General features: G+C 37.8%; 1 protein-coding gene and 1 non-coding gene across 2 annotated transcripts; both read right to left on the reverse strand.

Moving 5' to 3' along the window:
• Positions 1-5,986: 5,986 nt before the first annotated feature.
• LOC105028032 lies at positions 5,987-10,251 on the reverse strand. The gene is made up of 3 exons (XR_004576243.1): positions 10,081-10,251; positions 7,439-7,549; positions 5,987-7,064 (listed from the first exon to the last, which is right to left on the reverse strand). It is a non-coding gene; the product is annotated as an uncharacterized LOC105028032 (transcript).
• A 1,732-nt stretch (positions 10,252-11,983) lies between these two features.
• On the reverse strand, positions 11,984-18,411 carry lye (lymphocyte antigen-6, epidermis). The gene is made up of 3 exons (XM_010900465.4): positions 18,163-18,411; positions 12,878-12,988; positions 11,984-12,688 (listed from the first exon to the last, which is right to left on the reverse strand). The coding sequence occupies exons 1-3, from the start codon at positions 18,212-18,214 to the stop codon at positions 12,468-12,470; spliced, it is 384 nt and encodes a 127-aa protein (XP_010898767.1). The 5' UTR covers positions 18,215-18,411; the 3' UTR covers positions 11,984-12,467.
• Between the last annotated feature and the right edge of the window lie 1,232 nt (positions 18,412-19,643).

The following is a 19,643-nucleotide window of genomic DNA, read 5'->3' on the forward strand; positions in this document are numbered from 1 at the left end:
CCCAAAACGCTGATCGCTGCACAAGCCGCCATGGTTTGTAATTTGTAAGTAAGTTTACTCAGGCAAGACTGAATGACCATCACAGCGGTCTGCGTGGTTTAAATACACAGACCATGGCAATCATCTCATAAAACATGAAAGGTTAACACCCACCGGTTGTAGGACATATGTTGGAGCATTTATCAGAGCATAAAATGCCGGGGGGTTATAACCCTGGCGCCCCATTTGATATAACACTTTTTAATTGCCTGGGAATTTAACATTCCGGAACCCTAAGACCCCCATTGTTAAGCATCAAACATATTGCACCTGTTATAACACTTGTCCAGGGTGCTCACCAGTGTTGTAAAACATCAAACATGGACACTCAATCAATGTAATCATAAATTACAAATTCACCGAACATGCATATGTCATTCCAGAAGTCCTGCTCTAACACACGTCATACAGGAAGTCCATACATCACACCGGAAGTCCCACCCTGCAAACCGGATGTCCCGCCCACCAATCAATCTGGAAGCCCTGCCCACCAGGGTCATAAATCACCAAAGTGACACAATATACCCTACATTTACTGCTTGCATGCACAAAACTTATCTTTGACACAGTGCTCGCTGGGGAGTGTGAATGCATATGATCGATAATTGTAATATTGTTGAATTGCTAACTGCTCTAGCGTCGATACATGCAGAACCCTTTAGAGAGACCCAGCTGCAATGTGGCAATAGGGGTTTTCTTGTAAGCCTTTTGTCCAAAACAAATGTATAGAATGTATAACAGCGCATTCAGAAAATATACAGACACCTCCACATTTTCTTACCTTATAGCCTGATTTCTTAAATGTATAAAAACGGATAGCATTTTTTTCTGCATCAGTTTACACAACATACCCCATAATGACAAATGAACCAGCCCACAATTAAATGTGATAAAAGTGTTTACCACCCTCACTGGATTCAAACCCGGGTTTCCCACATGAGCAGCAGTGCATTTAACCACTAAACCACAGTGCTACATGTTTGTACAGTGTCGGGATAGCACCTCGACATTAGATAATTTTGTCACGCGTTAACATCACGTCAACTTTGAAGTTTACCTCCACCACAAATAGCATCTATGTAATGTATGGCTTTTGCCACAGGCCGTTTTTACAACTTATTAGCAAGTAATATGCTTACTAGTTTCTAACTTACTACTTGAACTTAACACAGCCAAAGCTATTTCATGGCGCAAAGGTGTTTGTTTTTTTACATTTGTGAATAACATTGATACAGTAACAATCAATATAGGTGACAATAACTGATTTTTTCGTCAAGTGAAAAGACAAGAGAACTGTGGAAACCCCTTCTATTTTACTGCCCAAGGGGTTTTGATCTAGCCTATGTTACCATAAAAATCATGCAGGGATGCGTAATTCGAAAATCCACTAGAAACAGTCACAATATAAACAGTTTTATTTTATGCTTACTATAACGTAGCTACTGAGGGTTGTAGCCAGCAAAGGTTTTGTCTATCCTAACCAAGAAAAGGATGCATGGATGCGTACTTTGAAAATCCACCAGAAATAGTCACAATGGCCCTCATTTATCAAAAGTACGTACACCAAATTTCCAGCGTACACCTGGCGTACACCCAAAACCACGGTGACTTTGAGATTTATCAATATGGACGTTGGCGTACGGCACTCTCAAATCCTACGCCAGCTCAGGAGGTGGTGTACGCACGTTTTGAGTTAGTGCGGAAATGCGCATGTTGAGTTATATGTTCTCATCATTTATGTTATATTATGTTGTTTAATTATGATACTGACGGTTGTATACCCAAAATTGTGCAAGAGTTAATTGTGCGCATGTGTGAAGAGACGGGACTTTTATTTTGACCTGTCTCAAGTAAAAAATGTGTAGCCGTATACTCAGCCCCTGCTGCTGTTCCCTCGTGCACTGATGTTATGCCAGTGCATTGAGATGTAAACTGAAAATAACACAGTATTAATAGTTATATTTGGAGTGATCTTTGGTGGATGGATGACAACAACATATTGCACATGGACATGGCGGAGAGAAATGAAACCTTAATAGCGCAGAAAAGAAAATCCTAACGCACTGACAAACTAAAAGATGTGATATATTATGACCTACTGTAAAAAAAACTTACAACTTCAGTGTTTATTTTTGTGCAACATGGACTTCAAGGTTTCATTTGTGTGACTTTACCAAAGGATTTGACTTATATGTATTCCTTCAGATGCGAGCCTGTGCGCTTTACATGACGTTTCAGGGTTAGGCCCGGCAGTTGCGCATGGACTGGGTTCAGTAATAAAAGGCTTTGAATTACCAAAATATAATTCAGACTGACAAAATAATAAAAATGACATTCTTCTTCTTTTAGACAATAATAGAAATAATAATAATAACGACATTCTTCTTCTAAATAACAATAAACGTCATTGATGAATATCATGAAATAAGACGAATATTACAAATTGTCATGCAGTTATTAATGTGAATGAATGGTACTCCACATCACATCATCTTTTATTCCGCTTTTTAAACTGCCAAATGAAACAATTTTATTTCTTTCTACCTCCCTGGTGATCGTCTCAATCTCCACGTCAGAGAAGTTTTTATTTTTTGCCGTCTTCCGTGTGTCCATGGCGTAAAATGAGGGCGTGGGGGAAGCGGAGACTTGAATATATAGGGGCGTGTTATTCTAATGACGATCGTTTTCAGCCACGGCATTTATCAAGGGAAGGTATTGCGTACACCTGGATTTTAAAGGTACGCACAGTTTCATAAATCAGGCGATGAGAGGAGTGTAAGCAAAATCTTACGCCAACATATACGCCCGTTTCTACGCAATAATGATAAATGAGGGCCAATATAATCACGAACAGTTTTATTTTAGGCTTACAATAACATAGCTACTGAAGGTTGTAGCTAGTAAAGTATTTGTCTATCCATTACCTAAAAAGCATCCACGGATGCGTACTTCGAAGATCCACCAGAAATAGTTGCAAAATAACCACAAACAGTTTTATTTTAGGCTTACTATAACATAAATACTGTAGGTATTTATGTTATAGCACTTGCTTTGACTGTGATGGCATTCGAACCTATTAATTGCAGGTCTGCATCTCTAATCACTACAGTATTTAACAATACCAAAGGACCATGTGAAGATGCTGGAGGAAACAGATACAGGAGTATCTATATCCACAATAAAACAAGTCCTTTATCAACATAACCAGAAAGGAAGAAATCACTGCTAAAAAACTGGCCAAAAAAAGCATGTTGTGGGGGTGCTTTACTGCAGGAGGGACTGGGTCGCTTTTACAAAATAGATGGCATCATGAGGAAGGAAAATTATGTGGATATATTGAAGCAACATCTCAAGACATCAGTCAGGAAGTTAAAGCTTGGTCGCAAATGGGTCTTCCATCACAAAGCCCTGGCCTCAATCCTATAGAAATGTGTAGGTAGAACTGAAAAAGCCTGTGTGAGCAAGGATGCCTACAAATCTCATTCAGTTACACCAGTTCTGTCAGGAAGAAGGGGCCAAAATTCACCCAAAGGCTTGAGGTAGACTAGCCGAAACGTTTGACCCCAGTTAAACAATTTAAAGGCAAGGCTACAAATAATTATTGAATTTTTAAAAATAAAAACAAATTTTATATAGGATTACAGCTGCTCAACAGTTCGGGGTCTCCTTTGTCGTATGTTTTGTTTCATCATGCACCAAATATTTTCAGTGGGTGACAGGTCTGGACCACAGGCAGGCCAGTTTAGCACCCAGACACTTTTACTACTGGGCTGTGCATTTGTAATACGTGCAGAATGTGGTTTGGCATTGTCTTGCTGAAAGAAGCATGGCATTCCCTGAAAAAGATGTGTAAGTCACCCATGGCATGTGCACTAATGCACCCCCATACCATCATGAATACTGGCTTTTGAATTGTGTGGTGATAACAATTCTCATGGTCCCTTTCCTCTTTAGTCTAGAGGATGCGGAATTTCATAATTCCCAAAAATTATTTCACATTTTGACTGGAGTCCATCTGCCACAGGACAGTTTTGTACTTCACCTCGGGCCCAGAGAAGGCGGCAGCTGTTCTGGGTCTTATATGGTTTCTTCTTTGCATGGTAGAGTTTGAACTTGCATTTGTGGATGCAGCGACATATTGTGTTCACAGACAACAGTTTTTGGAGTCCATGCAATGATTTCCACTGAATCGTGTCTGTTTTTAATGCAGTGCCGTCTTAGGGTTCAAAGATCACAGCCATCCAGTATTGTTTTTTTCGGCCATGTCCCTTGCATACAGAGATTTCTCGAGATTCTCTGAATCTTTTAATGATAATGTGTACCGTAGATGATGAGATACCAAAAGTCTTTGTCATTTTACCTTGAGAAATGTTATTCTAAAATTGTTGCACTATTTGCCCACACACTCCTCCCCACCCCTCCCCATCCTCACTTCTGACAGACCCATCCTCTCTGGACTGATCTTTTAATACCCAATCATATTACTGACCTGTTGCCAATTGACCTAATTAGTTGTGTGATTTTCCATGTTCCAGGTTTAGTTTTTTTTTATACACTTTCTTCCAGTCTTTTGTTGCCTCTGTCCCAACTTTTTTGAAACATGTTGCTGGCATCAAATTCAAAGTGGGCATATACACTCACCTAAAGGATTATTAGGAACACCATACTAATACTGTGTTTGACCCCCTTTCGCCTTCAGAACTGCCTTAAATCTATGTGGCATTGATTCAACAAGGTGCTGAAAGCATTCTTTAGAAATGGTGGCCCATATTGATAGGATAGCATCTTGCAGTTGATGGAGATTTGTGGGATGCACATCCAGGACACTAAGCTCCCGTTCTACCACATCCCAAAGATGCTCTATTGGGTTGAGATCTGGTGACTGTGGGGGCCATTTCAGTACAGTGAACTCATTGTCATGTTCAAGAAACCAATTTGAAATGATTCGAGCTTTGTGACATGGTGCATTATCCTGCTGGAAGTAGCCATCAGAGGATGGGTACATGGTGGTCATAAAGGGATGGACATGGTCAGAAACAATGCTCAGGTAGGCCGTGGCATTTAAATGATGCCCAATTGGCACTAAGGGGCCTAAAGTGTGCCAAGAAAACATCCCCCACACCATTACACCACCACCACCAGCCTGCACAGTGGTAACAAGGCATGATGGATCCATGTTCTCATTCTGTTTACACCAAATTCTGACTCAACTGTCCAATTTTGGTGAGCTTGTGCAAATTGTAGCCTCTTTTTCCTATTTGTAGTGGAGATGAGTGGTACCCGGTGGGGTCTTCTGCTGTTGTAGCCCATCCGCCTCAAGGTTGTGTGTGTTGTGGCTTCACAAATGCTTTGCTGCATACCTCAGTTGTAACGAGTGGTTATTTCAGTCAAAGTTGCTCTTCTATCAGCTTGAATCAGTCGGCCCATTCTCCTCTGACCTCTAGCATCAACAAGGCATTTTCGCCCATAGGACTGCCGCATACTGGATGTTTTTCCCTTTTCACACCATTCTTTGTAAACCCTAGAAATGGTTGTGCGTGAAAATCCCAGTAACTGAGCAGATTGTGAAATACTCAGACCGGCCTGTCTGGCACCAACAACCATGCCACGCTCAAAATTGCTTAAATCACCTTTCTTTCTCATTCTGACATTCAGTTTGAAGTTCAGGAGATTGTCTTGATCAGGACCACACCCCTAAATGCATTGAAGCAACTGCCATGTGATTGGTTGATTAGATAATTGCATTCATGAGAACTTGAACAGGTGTTCCTAATAATACTTTAGGTGAGTGTATTTGTGAGAGGGCTCCTTTATTAACATATTCAATAAAAACATTGAGGTTAATTTTGTGGCTTTAGCAAATGCTTTTGTAATGATCTATGATGCGCTTTTGCTATTGCTTGGAAACAAACAGTTCAGTGAATGAGATTGAGTTAATTTGCAAATGTTCCTTCTGTAACTCAGATGATTTTATTTGTTTTTATTCATTACAGTGAACATTACACATCTAGACGCACATCCATTTCTACGATCTACATTGATATCGAATTCTTACTCTAGCTTACTCTATGTCATTCCCAGACATTCTATGAAAGTGTAAAAACTTGAAAATGACCACATCCATGTGATGTATTTCAACATGTTAATCTGATGTCTGTTCCACTTTAATCTCATCATGCTTAAGGTGAATGAAAATAACCTTCTGGAATGTCTCGTTTATTCCCTTCAAAAAATCTTCAAACATAAGAATGATTTGTATGGAATCCCAGGAATGAGAAAAATAGGAAATAGATCAATAATTTGTTTATTATTATTTATGAATAATAATAATAATTTAATCACTCATGATTATAGATTACAAAAGGAATAGAAAACAAAAATATAGAAGGATTATGAATGCAGTTTTACACCCACAGCACACGATTGGTCAATAACAGATGTCATATTCCTTGTTTAATAACTACCTCATTAGGTTCTGACCCAGACTGCATAGCTCTGAAACAAAGCCATAGTAAGTAAGTAAGTTTATTTATTTCAAGTGCAGTATCAGGTACAAATAAACACAAAGTTAGATATAGAAAACACAAGATAAAATACACAATACAAAATTCCTGAAAATAAAACGCTAAAAAACATCAGTGATAGAAGTTAAATTAAAACAATAAAGCCCTTAAAGCCCTAAAAATTATTATAAACCCCTAAAAACCCTAGCCCTAACTAAAAGCCTTAGCCATAGTTGGCATTATATCAAAACAAAGTAGGAGTCAATGCCCTTTAGTTCTAGTAAAGCATGCTGCCCCATACTGAGGCCACAAGTGCGGCACCTATGGCTGCGGTGACAGAGAGCTTAGCAGAGGTAGCGCCACTGATTGATGATGGGTTACAGTTGTTTGTGGAGCAGCATTGTGTTACAATGGTGTAGGAGACACCAAGGATGCTGTTTGTAGCGTTGGTGCTGTTGCACAAATCGCTATTCAGACAGCCCTGGGTGCTGAAGCCTATGGAATTACTAATGGATGGAAAGGCTAGAGAGAAAGATAAAGAGAGAGAGAGAGAGAGAGAGAGAGAGAGGATAGAAGGGTTAGTGATGCCTGTGCATATGAAGTCATTTAACCTCACCAACTTTTCTAGAGCTCACCTGATGTGATTTAAGCATTGTTATAGACTTTTGAAATCCACATTTGTGGTATTTAGGTAAAAAAATATATTTTTATGGTCAAAACCTTATAAAATGAGGAAAACCAGAAAAACGAAATTTGGTAAACCACTACAGGTCTCAAATAATTAGAATATCATGTAAAAGGTAATTTCTTCCATTATTCAAATAAAGATTCCTGATGATTGTGGCTTACAGCTCATGGAAATCAAGATGATGGTAGAGCGGGGGTTGAGTACTTACTGGCTTTGCCTGTGAAGCAGGCACTTGTGTTTGTTGTGCAGGTTAGAGTACTAGGGTTCAGGCAAAGACTTAGCACGCCCACAGTGCATTTGTTGCATGTCAGGGATTCCACTGAAACACACAATGTTGAGTGTGGTTAGATGTTAAGATCACATGACCTTATACAAAAAACTGACCATTTATTTCACTCAGTGAATAAGAAGCTGAACATTTATTTCCATCTTTGATGGAACCAAGAGAGACCAGGAGAGAGGCAGAGAAGTTGCACAGATAAGTGTTAATTTGTTTTGTTAGATGCGCAACAACTTACATTACAGAATCAGCAGGGAGCATCTTTGTTGAAAAATACGGTTTAAACCTAAATGCCTCAGATGCGCTTGTCTGATATACATATTTTTTTCTGGGTCTGAATTGGATGCAAAATCCAAGACCTTCTGAAAAGAAGATTAGCCCCTACAGAAGGTTCCCCTGCATTCCGATAAGTAACCATCAAAATATGTGGTTTGTTAGGACAAAAAGCACCTCTTGTCCTGTTGAAAGTACTAGAGCTGAGGGTGTGGCGCTTGAGCAAGTAGCGACATACAAGTACTTGAGAGTTTGGCTAGACAGCACACTGTCCTTCTCTCATCACAAGAAAGATTTATGTTTCACTATTATAATCATACATTTTTACAAAATCTGCTAAACTCAAGCTCATTTATTTACAAGTTGACAAATAACGGGGCTCTTGATCGGCTGCATGTTCTGTACCATTCAACCATTAGTTTTGTGTACAGGACACATCACTGCACTCTGTACACCTCCACACACTGTTCATCACTATACAGCGGCGGAAAGAATGAAGAGACCACTGCACCTTTCTTCCCTTTCCCCAAAAAAATGTTAAAGGAAAGTTTTGAGTGAGGAACAGAAGCGTAAAATTTGCAGTGGTCTCTTAAATTTAACCCTTCTGTTCCTCACTCAAAACCTTCCTTTTTGAATTTTTTGGAAAGGAAAGAAAAAGGTGCAGTGGTCTCTTAATTTTTTACGGAGATGTATATCCAATAAAAAATCCCTAAAGCAAACATCTTTAGGAAACTCCTCCTTTCAGGTTGCTGCGCCTAGTGACTGGAATCAACAACAAAAAATATATAAAAATATATGCTTTTGACTCCATAAACACTGATGTAAAATGTATGTGTTGCTGGCCTTCATAGAAACGTTTGGCGTCTCTCTAGGAGTCTCCGGGTTATTTGGGAGAAATAGAGCATCATTCATTTGTGGTAAAAACAATTGGACCAGGAATGTAATGTGTTTAGAATGATAAGAAATTGATTGTTAATATACTCAACTGTGAAAAATCATTGCTTTCGGTTTTTGCACATGGTATACCTGGTATATATATATAATAATTAGCTTTGTGCTTTGAACATTTCACTCATTTGTTTGTTTTACTCAATTCACCTGAAAAAGTGAAACTTAATACTAGGATAATAATATATACATTTTATTTTTCACATTACATGCTGCGAGTTCATTGCTAGTTCATTTTGTTATGATGTACCCTTTTAATTTTGTGACTATGGTGTTTCTTCATTGCATCAAATCCACAGCAGGTGCAAGTGAGTAGAAGACCAAACTCACGCACTCTGGCAACTACAGTTGATTGGTCAGATGCCTGCCAGCTTATATATGGTTGTTGGCTGGTGTATGTTCTTTTGTCCAGGTAGGTATGTTCTGGCGAGCACTACCTGGTTGAGCAAGCAGGGCATTTTCCAGTAGTCTGGCAAGATGTGCATTGAAGGACAAATGTATCTATAGTCCACAGAATTGGTGAAATTTAAATAAGTAAATGAAAGGCCGAAGGCCACACCCAGATATTGAAACAATGGGCACACCCTTATTTTTGATACTGTAGATAATACACAGCACTGGTATGGAATGTCGTTTTATGATTACCTTGTACCCAAGCTTGAATAAATTCTGCATAGAGCAGAATATATAGTATTAGGTAATAGTGAGGGACAATAGTGAGGGCTTTGTCTATATTCTTAAACTATGTAGAGTTTTCCATTGAACTTGATTTTGTAAACCTAGACTAGGCTTAATTGGTTACCACAAAATCGGCCTCTCATGTTAAACCTGCTCTTCTTCTTTTTACACTGCTCATTCAACCAGGGTGTTTTTACCAGAACTTTTGAGGAAAGAGAATTTCCTTGCCACTGGCCACAACTGAGCTTGCAGGCACCCTGGACACAAAGTCCCTAGAGCCAATGCTAACCTGTCCAATACCTCTACCACCCAGCTTGGATGGTGTTCTGCCAATACGTACTGCACTCTTTGGGTTTCCCTGGCCCTGTCGGTACACTGCTATCTGAATCAAAATCCTGATTACAATGGCGTAGCTGTTGCGAGACAGTATGTTACTGATGTGCCATTTGGGAGCCTGAATATTCACAAGTTGTTACTATATTCCAAATTCTGACACTCATTGTAAAAGGCAATCTGAATACAGAGTGGATTGAAATGTGTGAGGTTTGGGAAGAAAGACTGTAAAAGTGTAAATTTTAGAGAGATAAGCCAAGACCCTGGGGGTGGACTAGACTGTAGATTACACTATTTCATCACAGAAATGTATGGCAATCAAAAGTGATTAGACTTACCCAGCATGAAAGATCCTACAACCGCTAGAACTCCAAAAATGATTTTGTTCATCTTGACAAGTGATCCCTTAAACTTGATCCCAAACAAAAATATCCTTTTCTATTCAGAAGCACTTAAAAGCAAAATCAACAGCTCCTTTTCTTGGTACAGACAGTGACAATAGTACTAAAGCCTGAATCAAAGACCTGGACATTTATACTGCCAGAGTTTGCTTGCGGTGGGTGGGGTAAATATGAGGAAAGGTGTGTGCAGTTGAAATGAAAGACACCATAGTCAATGGAAGAGGAGGGAGGAATGTTGGAAGATTTTTGAAATGTTTATGTATCACTGAACACCTGTCACACTCAAATGTGTGACAGGTTTTGGTGCTACGTTAACCTTTCATACAAACATAGAACCTTTCCTGAAGCATTTTCTGTCATGTCAGGGGATAAGTCACAATCAGGTAATAATAAACAGGTCATGAATTTTCAAGTTTCAAATAAGGATGGTCTCAAGTGAAATCCCAATTATCTCTTCTCAGCTTGAGTCAAGTCTCAGATCGCAAATTTCGGGGTTTGAGTCCTCAAATTGTTACGTGTTACCTTACTTTAGCTACCTGGCTCACACAGCACAGAGATCATTTAATGATTTTCTCTTTTAGGGACATACATTTTTTACTTACTGCAATAATTTGTTTTCCCATTGCATATTATTAGATAACGAATGCAACCATTTTTAGGACAAATTCTATTTATGCTATTTTCACAGACTAAATCAACATCTCTCAGTTCCAAGGTCTTACGCTGCACTACAATTGTGCTGGGGGATTGGGTCAGTTCTCCTCATCTCCTTCTCTTCCCGATAAAGACTGGAATATTATTACCTAGTCCACATGGAAAATGAGTGGGTGTAGAGTGGGGCTGAGTATTGTGACTGTCTTAAGCAAATGTAAGGAGACAATAAGTCAATGCAAATGAACAACACAGAGTGGTGAGAGACTTTTAGTGGGGAATATCTCAGCCATGTGGAACAATTTTGTAGAAAGAAAAAATATTTGAAATATTAGATTAATATGTTCCCTGCAAAATCAGATGTTAATTCTAGCAGTATTGTAAAAATGGTCCCTTTAAAATAATTTTGTCAACTGTTCTATTTATATACCTACAGGAGTATTGAAATACAACATTGAAATTGCCAAACATTCTTATGAACATTGTAAAACAATTGTATTAATTAGCTTAGTATGTATTCAATTAAGAGGGTTATATTCATCAATATTACTTTATTACCTAAAGTAAGGCCTTTGACCAAGTTGAATGGTCATACATATTGGTGAAATGTAATATCTGAGACAGGATGATAAAGAATTTATAATAGGTAAGACGAATCAAAAACCAATCACTATTTCCTCGATTTAAACTTTATAAAGGGACAAGACAGGGCTGCACTTTGTAGTTCCTATTCGTAGCATTAGCCATTCATCTTCTTGCCCATACCAGAAATAAAAGGTCATAACACAAAATTCACCCCAAATAACATTTCTCTTGTAGGAATAACATGTTCTTCTTTGTAACTAAACCTCAATCCACTATAGTAACTATGCTAAGTGTTAGAGACCTGTTTGATTCCTTCTCTGGCTATGAAAAGGAATTAAGAGTGAATTAATATCTGTAAGGACACAGAACATCTTTTGGTTATATCATCTCGTGAGGATTGGAGTTACAATGCTTTACTCCTTACTATTTAAATCTCACATATTGCCCACTGAAGAAGAATTTTAAAACAAACACTACATTTTGGAGAAACCTCCCACTTTCTTTCCTGAGAATATTCATTGCCATCAAGATGGCAGCCATTATTCCTATCTATTCCAGACTTATGAGTTCTAGACTAATATTTATGGAATAAATGTTGCTCAAATATGTTTTACAATTTTTATTAAACATTGTTCACATAAAATAGACAAATGGAGCCTCGTTGTTGTTGTATATAATACAATACATAAAAAAGTTATCTTTATCAACAAGTACAAAGTGAGAATAACTTTCTTGTTGGAGAGATAAGAATTTACTACTGACATGGTTGAAAATGTATCGAATTTAAAAAGCGTCATGATATTAATAGTCATAATTAATTTAACTTGCAAAGATGCTGGAGTATATATGTGTTCCCAAAGTAAATAAAGTTATATTGACTGAATTATATCATATTTGAAAAAGCCAACTAGGATGTTATAGATACTAGAGGTAAAAGCAGTTCCAGTTGCTGTTTGGAACTAATCTTAGTGAAACTCGTCTGCATCATCATTGCAGACGAGTTTCAACACTGCAAACAGTTTCAGTACAATTTGTATATTACGAACTTGACCAACCTATGGATTTTTTTGTTGTTGGAAATGGTGTGTTTAGGCAAAAATACTCCTGACAGCCACCAGGGCGGCGCCAAGGGCCACAGTTAGATGGGGTTGGATAACTCCTGCCCCATTGCACAGGTCGGTGCTGCTGCAGCAGAACGTTGTAACGGAGTAGCCAGCACCCAGGACACTGTTAACATATGTCATGTTGCAGGAAGGTGAGTCCAGGCAGCCCTTGGTTTTGATCTTAAGCGTGCTGCTAAAGTTGAACACTGAAAAATTAAGAAATGGAAGAAGAGTAATTGTAGATTATTTTATAGTACATAAATGTATAGGTATTAAATGAGATATTACTTGGTATTGACACGATTATTATGCCCAGGAATTAAACAGTTATAATTTAGGAATTACGCAGTTAGTTAGTTATACAATTTTATTGTAACTTCACACAGGGTCAGTACCTGCAAGTCCAGTGTAGCAGTTGGGCTGGGTGATGCTACATGTTGTAGTTTTGCCAAACAGGCAAACACCGCCGATACCCACAGAACAAGTGTTGCAATTCAGGGACTCAGCTATGAGATGGGGAAACAGATCAAAGGGAACTCATTTAGCAAGTGTGGTTATCCAGAGGGACTAACAAGAGCAATGAAGCTTCATTATATATCCTTTATTTAACCAGGAAAGCCCATTGAGATTAAAAATCTCTTTTGCAAGGGAGACCTGGCCAAGATAGGCAGCTGAACCACATCACATCATTACATACATACAAAGACACAACAAAACACATAAAGACAAACAAACCAATAAAAACAATTCGAAAGCCAATTTTGCACTTACAAGGAAATCACAATTAAAAACATTGACATGTGAGGGAGTTCAACTCAAAACACCTCATTCTTATCTTAAAAACACTCAAAGGAATCAATTTACTGAGTTTTAAGTTATTCTGCAGCAAATTCCATGTAAAGGGAGCAGAATAAACAAAGGCCTTTTTACCCAGCTCAGTACTTACATGTGGGACAGAAAGCAAGACAACAGCCTGAGAACGGAGAGAATAATGACCAGCACTTTTTTTCATAAGAAGTGAACATAAATAGGATGGAAGCACACCAAGAATAGCCTTATATATAAATGTGTACCAATGACAAAGCCTCCGTGTGGCCAGAGCAGGCCACCCTACACGAGAGTACAGCTCACAGTGGTGAGTGCGAGCTTTACAATTAGTAATAAATCTCAGCGATGCATGATAGGATGCGTCAATCATATGAAGGCATTTAACAGATGAATGCATATACAATATATCACCATAATCCAACACAGATAAAAAAGTGGATGCCACTAGCCGTTTTTTTACATTAAAAGAGAAGCACAGCTTATTTCGAAAATAAAAACCCAATTTTAGCCTCAACTTTCTCACTAAACAGTGAACATGAGGCTTAAATGATAGGCAATCATCAATCACAATACCAAGATACTTATAAGTTGAAACAGTCTGTATTTCACGTCCGTCAAGAGTAGTCACTGAGGGAACATTCAGCGGTCTATTCCGGGGGCCCGTGAAAAGCATACATTTGTTTTTTTCTGCATTGAGCACAAGTTTCAGCTGTAGCAACGTGTTTTGGACCACAGTAAAGGCATTCTGTAAATGTGCAATGGCTTGTTTAAGAGAGGGTGCACAACAGTAAATAACTGTGTCATCTGCATAAAAATGAAAGTTTGCATCAGACACATGCCGATGAAGGTTATTTATATAAATAGTAAATAAAAAAGGGCCTAACACAGAACCTTGTGGAACCCCTTTAAGGATTGGTAAAATACCAGACTGAACACCCTCATACTTAATGCACTGGGTTCTGTCAGTAAGATAGTTTGAGAACCAAGAGACAGTATTCTCAGAAAACCCTGAATTAAGAAGCCTAATCTTTAAGACATCATGATCAACCATGTCAAAGGCTTTTGACAAATCAATAAACAGTGATGCACAGTGCTGCTTCTTGTCACGAGCAACAGAGATATCATTTATCACCTTCATTGCAGCTGTGATGGTACTATGTTTTTTCCTAAAACCTGACTGAACTGGGGATAAAATGTCCTGAACATGCAAGAAGTTTTTCATCTGATCACTCACCAGGGATTCAAGCGTTTTGGCCAAAACAGACAAATTAGAAATTGGCCTGTAATTATTTAAATTTGACGGGTCACCCCCTTTCAATAAAGGACAAATAAATGCAGATTTCCATATTTTGGGAATAGTATTGCTCTCTAAAGTAAGATTAAAAAGGTATGTTAAAGGCTGTGCTACACAGTCTGCAGCTATTTTTAAGAAATAGGGCTCTATAAGATCAGGTCCTAAAGGTTTTTCAGGAGCCAGCCCTTTTAGGGCTTTTTGAACATCAGCCACTAAAAATGGAGTGAGATTGAAGACACTTGTAGAGACTGGTTCATCTCTACAAGGTGTCACAGTATAAGGACAAGCAGTGTCAAACAAAGAACCAGACTGAATAAAATGCTCATTAAAATGGTTCACTATCTCCAGCTTGTCATGAACTACTGCAGACTCTTTCATAATAAAAGAAGGAACATTAATACTATCTTTGTTTAGAGAAAGTAATTTTATAGCCTTCCAAAATTTTCTGGGATCATTTAAGGTGTTAGTAGTGGCTGACAGATAAAAGTCAGATTTTGCTTTCTTAATAAAAGAAGAACATTTATTTCTTAACTGCCTAAAAACAAGCCAATCAGACGAAGATCCCGTTTTTCTTGCTTTGGCCCAAGCTAAATTGCGGTCATGAAGAATATCTCCAAGCTCAGAAGAGAACCACGGATTGTCCCGCCCCTTAACTCTAAATCTCTGTAGTGGGGCGTGTCTATTTATTATTTGCAAAAAGCTATCCCGGAAAAAGATCCAGGCTGACTCCACATCGGGAATCAGCTCTATTCTACTCCAATCACAATTAAACAAATCATGGCAAAAGCCCTGTTCATTAAATTTTCTGAGATTCCTCTTACATATTACGCGAGGTTTACATTTAGGCATCTTGGTATTCCTTACAGCAGCAACAACACAATGGTCACTTAGGTCATTACAAAAAACACCAACAGCAGAAAATTTGTGCGGGACATTAGTCAAAATTAAATCAATTAAGGTGGATTTCTCATGGCACTTAAGATTTAAACGAGTGGGAGAATTGATTAACTGTGTAAAATTAACAGAATCACAAAATGACTTAAATTCATCTGAACAAGGTTTTAGCCAATCCCAGTTTAGATCACCTACTAAAATAATTTCAGAGTAGTCCATTTTGGATAAAAGTTGAATAAGAGTCTGCAATGCAGTACTCAGGGCAGAAGGAGGCCTATAACACCCAACAACAGTAACATAAAGGCCCTTGGCCAACTCCACCTTTACTGCCAAAAATTCTAGCTGCTTACCAATTGATTCTGAATAGACTAGCTTCACATTTAATTTAGATTTAACATAAATAGCAACCCCACCACCCTTCCTTGGTCTATCAGCACGAAACACATTATAACCACCCATTCCAATATCCATGTCAGTGATTGATTTTGTCAGCCAGGTTTCAGATAGCACAACAATATCTGCATCTGTTGAATTCACCCAAATTCTAAGCAGATCCATTTTGGGTAACAAACTGCGAACATTAAGGTGAATTACACTCAAACCAGACATGGATCTCACATCAGATGGCAATGAAATACACTGCAACTCAGGGCCTGGATTTGGCTGTACATTGCCGGATAAAAGCAGCAATAAAAATATTAACCATCTCTGTTTACCATCAGTATATGAAGAATCTGTAGAGTTTTTAAAATGAGAGTCCCAGTAATGTCTGCCATCAAATGCAAAATAGTCATTTAAAATCAAAAGACTTTGAAGCTGAAGAATATCTCTGGGTAGCAACCATTGTCATGCTTAAAGACAGTGTCTTGCGGCTTGGGAATTAAATCTAGAAAACGTTCAGATAAACAAAGCTTTAGCCTCCCCAGGTATAAAAAATACACATAATTTCTGTTCTTATAATGGTTAATAGGTTATAAAAACCCATCTGCTCTGTGGAAATCCCTATTTTTGCCATACTTTTTATTATTATTGGCCCATCAAACAAAAGGACAAAGGTGAAAGATTGTTTTTCCATTTTTCCATTTAGTTTGCTACAAATACATTTTGCAAACATGGCTGTTTGGTTTAATCCATAATACACAACATTTACATCACGCTTCCTCATATGCTCTATACATCCCAAATGGTAACACCCGGGACATGTGACATACAGTACATTCACCTCCAAAGTTAAGATGAAAGTCTGTATAAATAGACCACACACATAATGAGCTATACGTTAGTTATCCAAAATACGGAATACTACGGAAGTACTTTTCATTATTTTATTATACAATTATTTCCAAGTCCAAGTGCCAATGCTGTTTAACAAACTTATGCCTCTTTGTTGGCTGCTACAAAATGTTTTGGGGACAATAGTTTCTCCATATTTTATCTGTACTATGATGGTATTATGACTGGTATTATGAACCTTTTGAATTGCATTGAATCAACAGATTGTACTAGCAGATTTTAATTAGACTATTGACTATGTATTTCTAAATAACTGCTGCATTACCCCAAGAATGAATACAGGACATTATAAACTAGTCAAAGGTATAATGATGAAAGTTTTTTCCAACCAATCTTTTGTCAAACTCACCATCTTACCTTTTCACCAAAAAACAATGGAACAGATGTAATCTATGCTTTTTGAATACCCCAATATGGCATACCTACACAGCAGACATTCTTAAAAGGTCTACCACTAAGCAATTGTACATTATGTCTATGTGTGTTTGTGAGCAAGTATTAAATAATAATAATGATTGTGAAGTAAATTCACTTTTTGCAATGTGAATGATACTTTTATGCATTCTGGCTTCCTTCTTTCTTGACAAACATTCTCTTAGCAGGTTGTATTATATTCCTTGAGGGTGCAAATTATCATTTTAGTCTAGATCTGCACGACAGAGACCCCTCCTGAGTATAAATGGACTGTTACTGGGAAGAGTAAATAGAAACCACTCCCCTCATGAAACGTATAGAAGAGAATAATCATAGCAAATATAATAAATACAATAATCATTCAGTATTTATTTCTTAAGGTTGAAGGTATGTCCTAGACAATAAAGTATTCTGATGTACCATCAACAAGCCCTATATTTAATCATTAGTACAAGATTATTAAGGGAATTTCAATAATTCCATAATCACAACTCAATAATAACATAGAAAATCAATATTAACATCTAAGAATAAAACATTCTGAAATGGTTTGGCATCTACTCATATTGATTCCTATCTTTCATCTCAATACAGTGTGGTTATTTTTACATTGATGGAGGTAAAACCACCAAAGGCAGATGGCTAAGAATGTGTAAGAAACAAGCCATTCATAAAGTACTTAGCCTAGGGTGGTTCAGCAGACTAAGCTGCTGCATCTGTTACATTTGTACTGTTGCACCATTTATTAGAACCTTTCCATTGCTCTTTAAGCAAAAAAAAAATCCTGACTGAAATGTCTACAAATACCAAATAAAAATATATTTTTAAATGTCTTAATGCACTCTCTAAACAAAAATAAAACGCATAAGATGTGTTAATGAAACTAGCCCATTTTACTCATGACCAAGAAGGATAAAGTCCTGGATAACCTGCCAAGGAGGAATAAAATCAGCTTACCCACAACAAAGAGTCCCACTAGAGCCACACATCCCCACAGGAATTTCTTCATTTTTATCCTAATAGACCTTTTAGTGATGGAAAAGTAAAAAATTCAGTTAAAAGTGAATTGAAACAAAGCAACTAAAAAATGCAATAGGAAACTTGTACAACAAGTTGGAGCTTGATGAGGTGTGTAGAATGAGGACGACCAACTTTGGACGTCCACTTATATGCTGAGGATGTAGTGGGCTTGAATGTGGCGCTTACTGAGACGATGGACAACGGAGAATGGAGAAATAGGGTGTGAAGTGTAAAAACATTGGTCATCTGACACTGAATGGATGAGTGGTAGGGCCAATGGCATGTCGACTCCTACCCCTACGACTACTACTAGACTATAACAGAGAGGGAGGAAGAGAAGCGGGTTAAGAAAGTATAGCCAAAAGTACAGACACACACAGACTTTGTGTTTCTATCTATGGAATAACTAGAAAGGGTACATTTTTTGGGCTGTCCAGATGGGGGTATGTGGTAGCAAATGTATTATAAATAGTAGTGGACTGGTAATAAATTAAACTAGATGCTTTTTTTCTTTTGATAGAAAGGAAGAGATGCCAGACATCAACCCCCCTCCGTCCTAAACAAGATGGTTATTTCTTCAGTGTGGGCATCAGTTTGCATTTGTTCCAGTTGATTTCACTTGGAAAGATGATCGGATTTACCACACTACATAACCCGCACTCAATTTGTGCTTGCTCCTCTAGACAGTGGAAAGTACAAACGCAATGACTTACCTGTGCACTTGTACATTCTTTGAAGCTGTTATCACATACAAAATATGTTTTTGTGAACAAATGTAGGTCGTTATCTTCTAACCTGTTCTTCTGGTCAAAATGACATGGGCAATAATGAAGACCAATGGGTAAGAATGTCTGCACAATATAGCACATGGTATACAATAGATTGCTGGTTTTAATCCCCAAGCTGAGGATGTGTATTTTGTTTTAGAGTCCAAAATGTTGGATATGTTCTGTTAATTCATGGTGACCAGACTGAAGCATTTTGTAAATGTTATTTTTCTTCAGAAAGGCAATATGTTGCTCAAAAGATTTGTCTATAGATGCTCAAAGTAATGGAAGGTTTAAAATATGCAGATCTTTATTGACATTTTTAATAGAGGCTTTATTACTGCCACTTTAAGTGAGTTAGGTACATGTCCGGAAGATAGGTAATCATTTAATATGTTCATTATTAGTGGGCCAAGCAAAGAAAGTAGCACCTCAATAAGTTTAGTTGGAAGAGGGTCCAGTTGGCAGCTCATTACTATTTTAGTGAAAGTGTCAAACAACACGATTAAAAGTTTCAAGTATACCCATTGATCTGAGGTCCTGATAATTCTGTGTAATCTCAAGACAAAATAGTTTTTTCTAAGAAAAATACAGTTTGATTGCTTTTGTTCTCCTTAATAAGGTTTGTAGCCTAATTGAGCAGATGTGAGC

This window comes from Esox lucius, chromosome 10 (assembly GCF_011004845.1).
Source record: "Esox lucius isolate fEsoLuc1 chromosome 10, fEsoLuc1.pri, whole genome shotgun sequence".
Classification (NCBI taxonomy): Eukaryota; Metazoa; Chordata; class Actinopteri; order Esociformes; family Esocidae; genus Esox; species Esox lucius.

Bases quoted from the DNA above. Each gene is read 5' to 3' on its own strand.
- lye (XM_010900465.4), bottom strand. From the start codon at position 18,214: ATGAAGAAATTCCTGTGGGGATGTGTGGCTCTAGTGGGACTCTTTGTT. The intron at 12,989-18,162 runs GTAAGCTGATTT...CCCATCTCATAG, and splicing joins AGTGGGACTCTTTGTTGTGG to CTGAGTCCCTGAATTGCAAC. The intron at 12,689-12,877 runs GTACTGACCCTG...TTAATTTTTCAG, and splicing joins CTGCTACACTGGACTTGCAG to TGTTCAACTTTAGCAGCACG.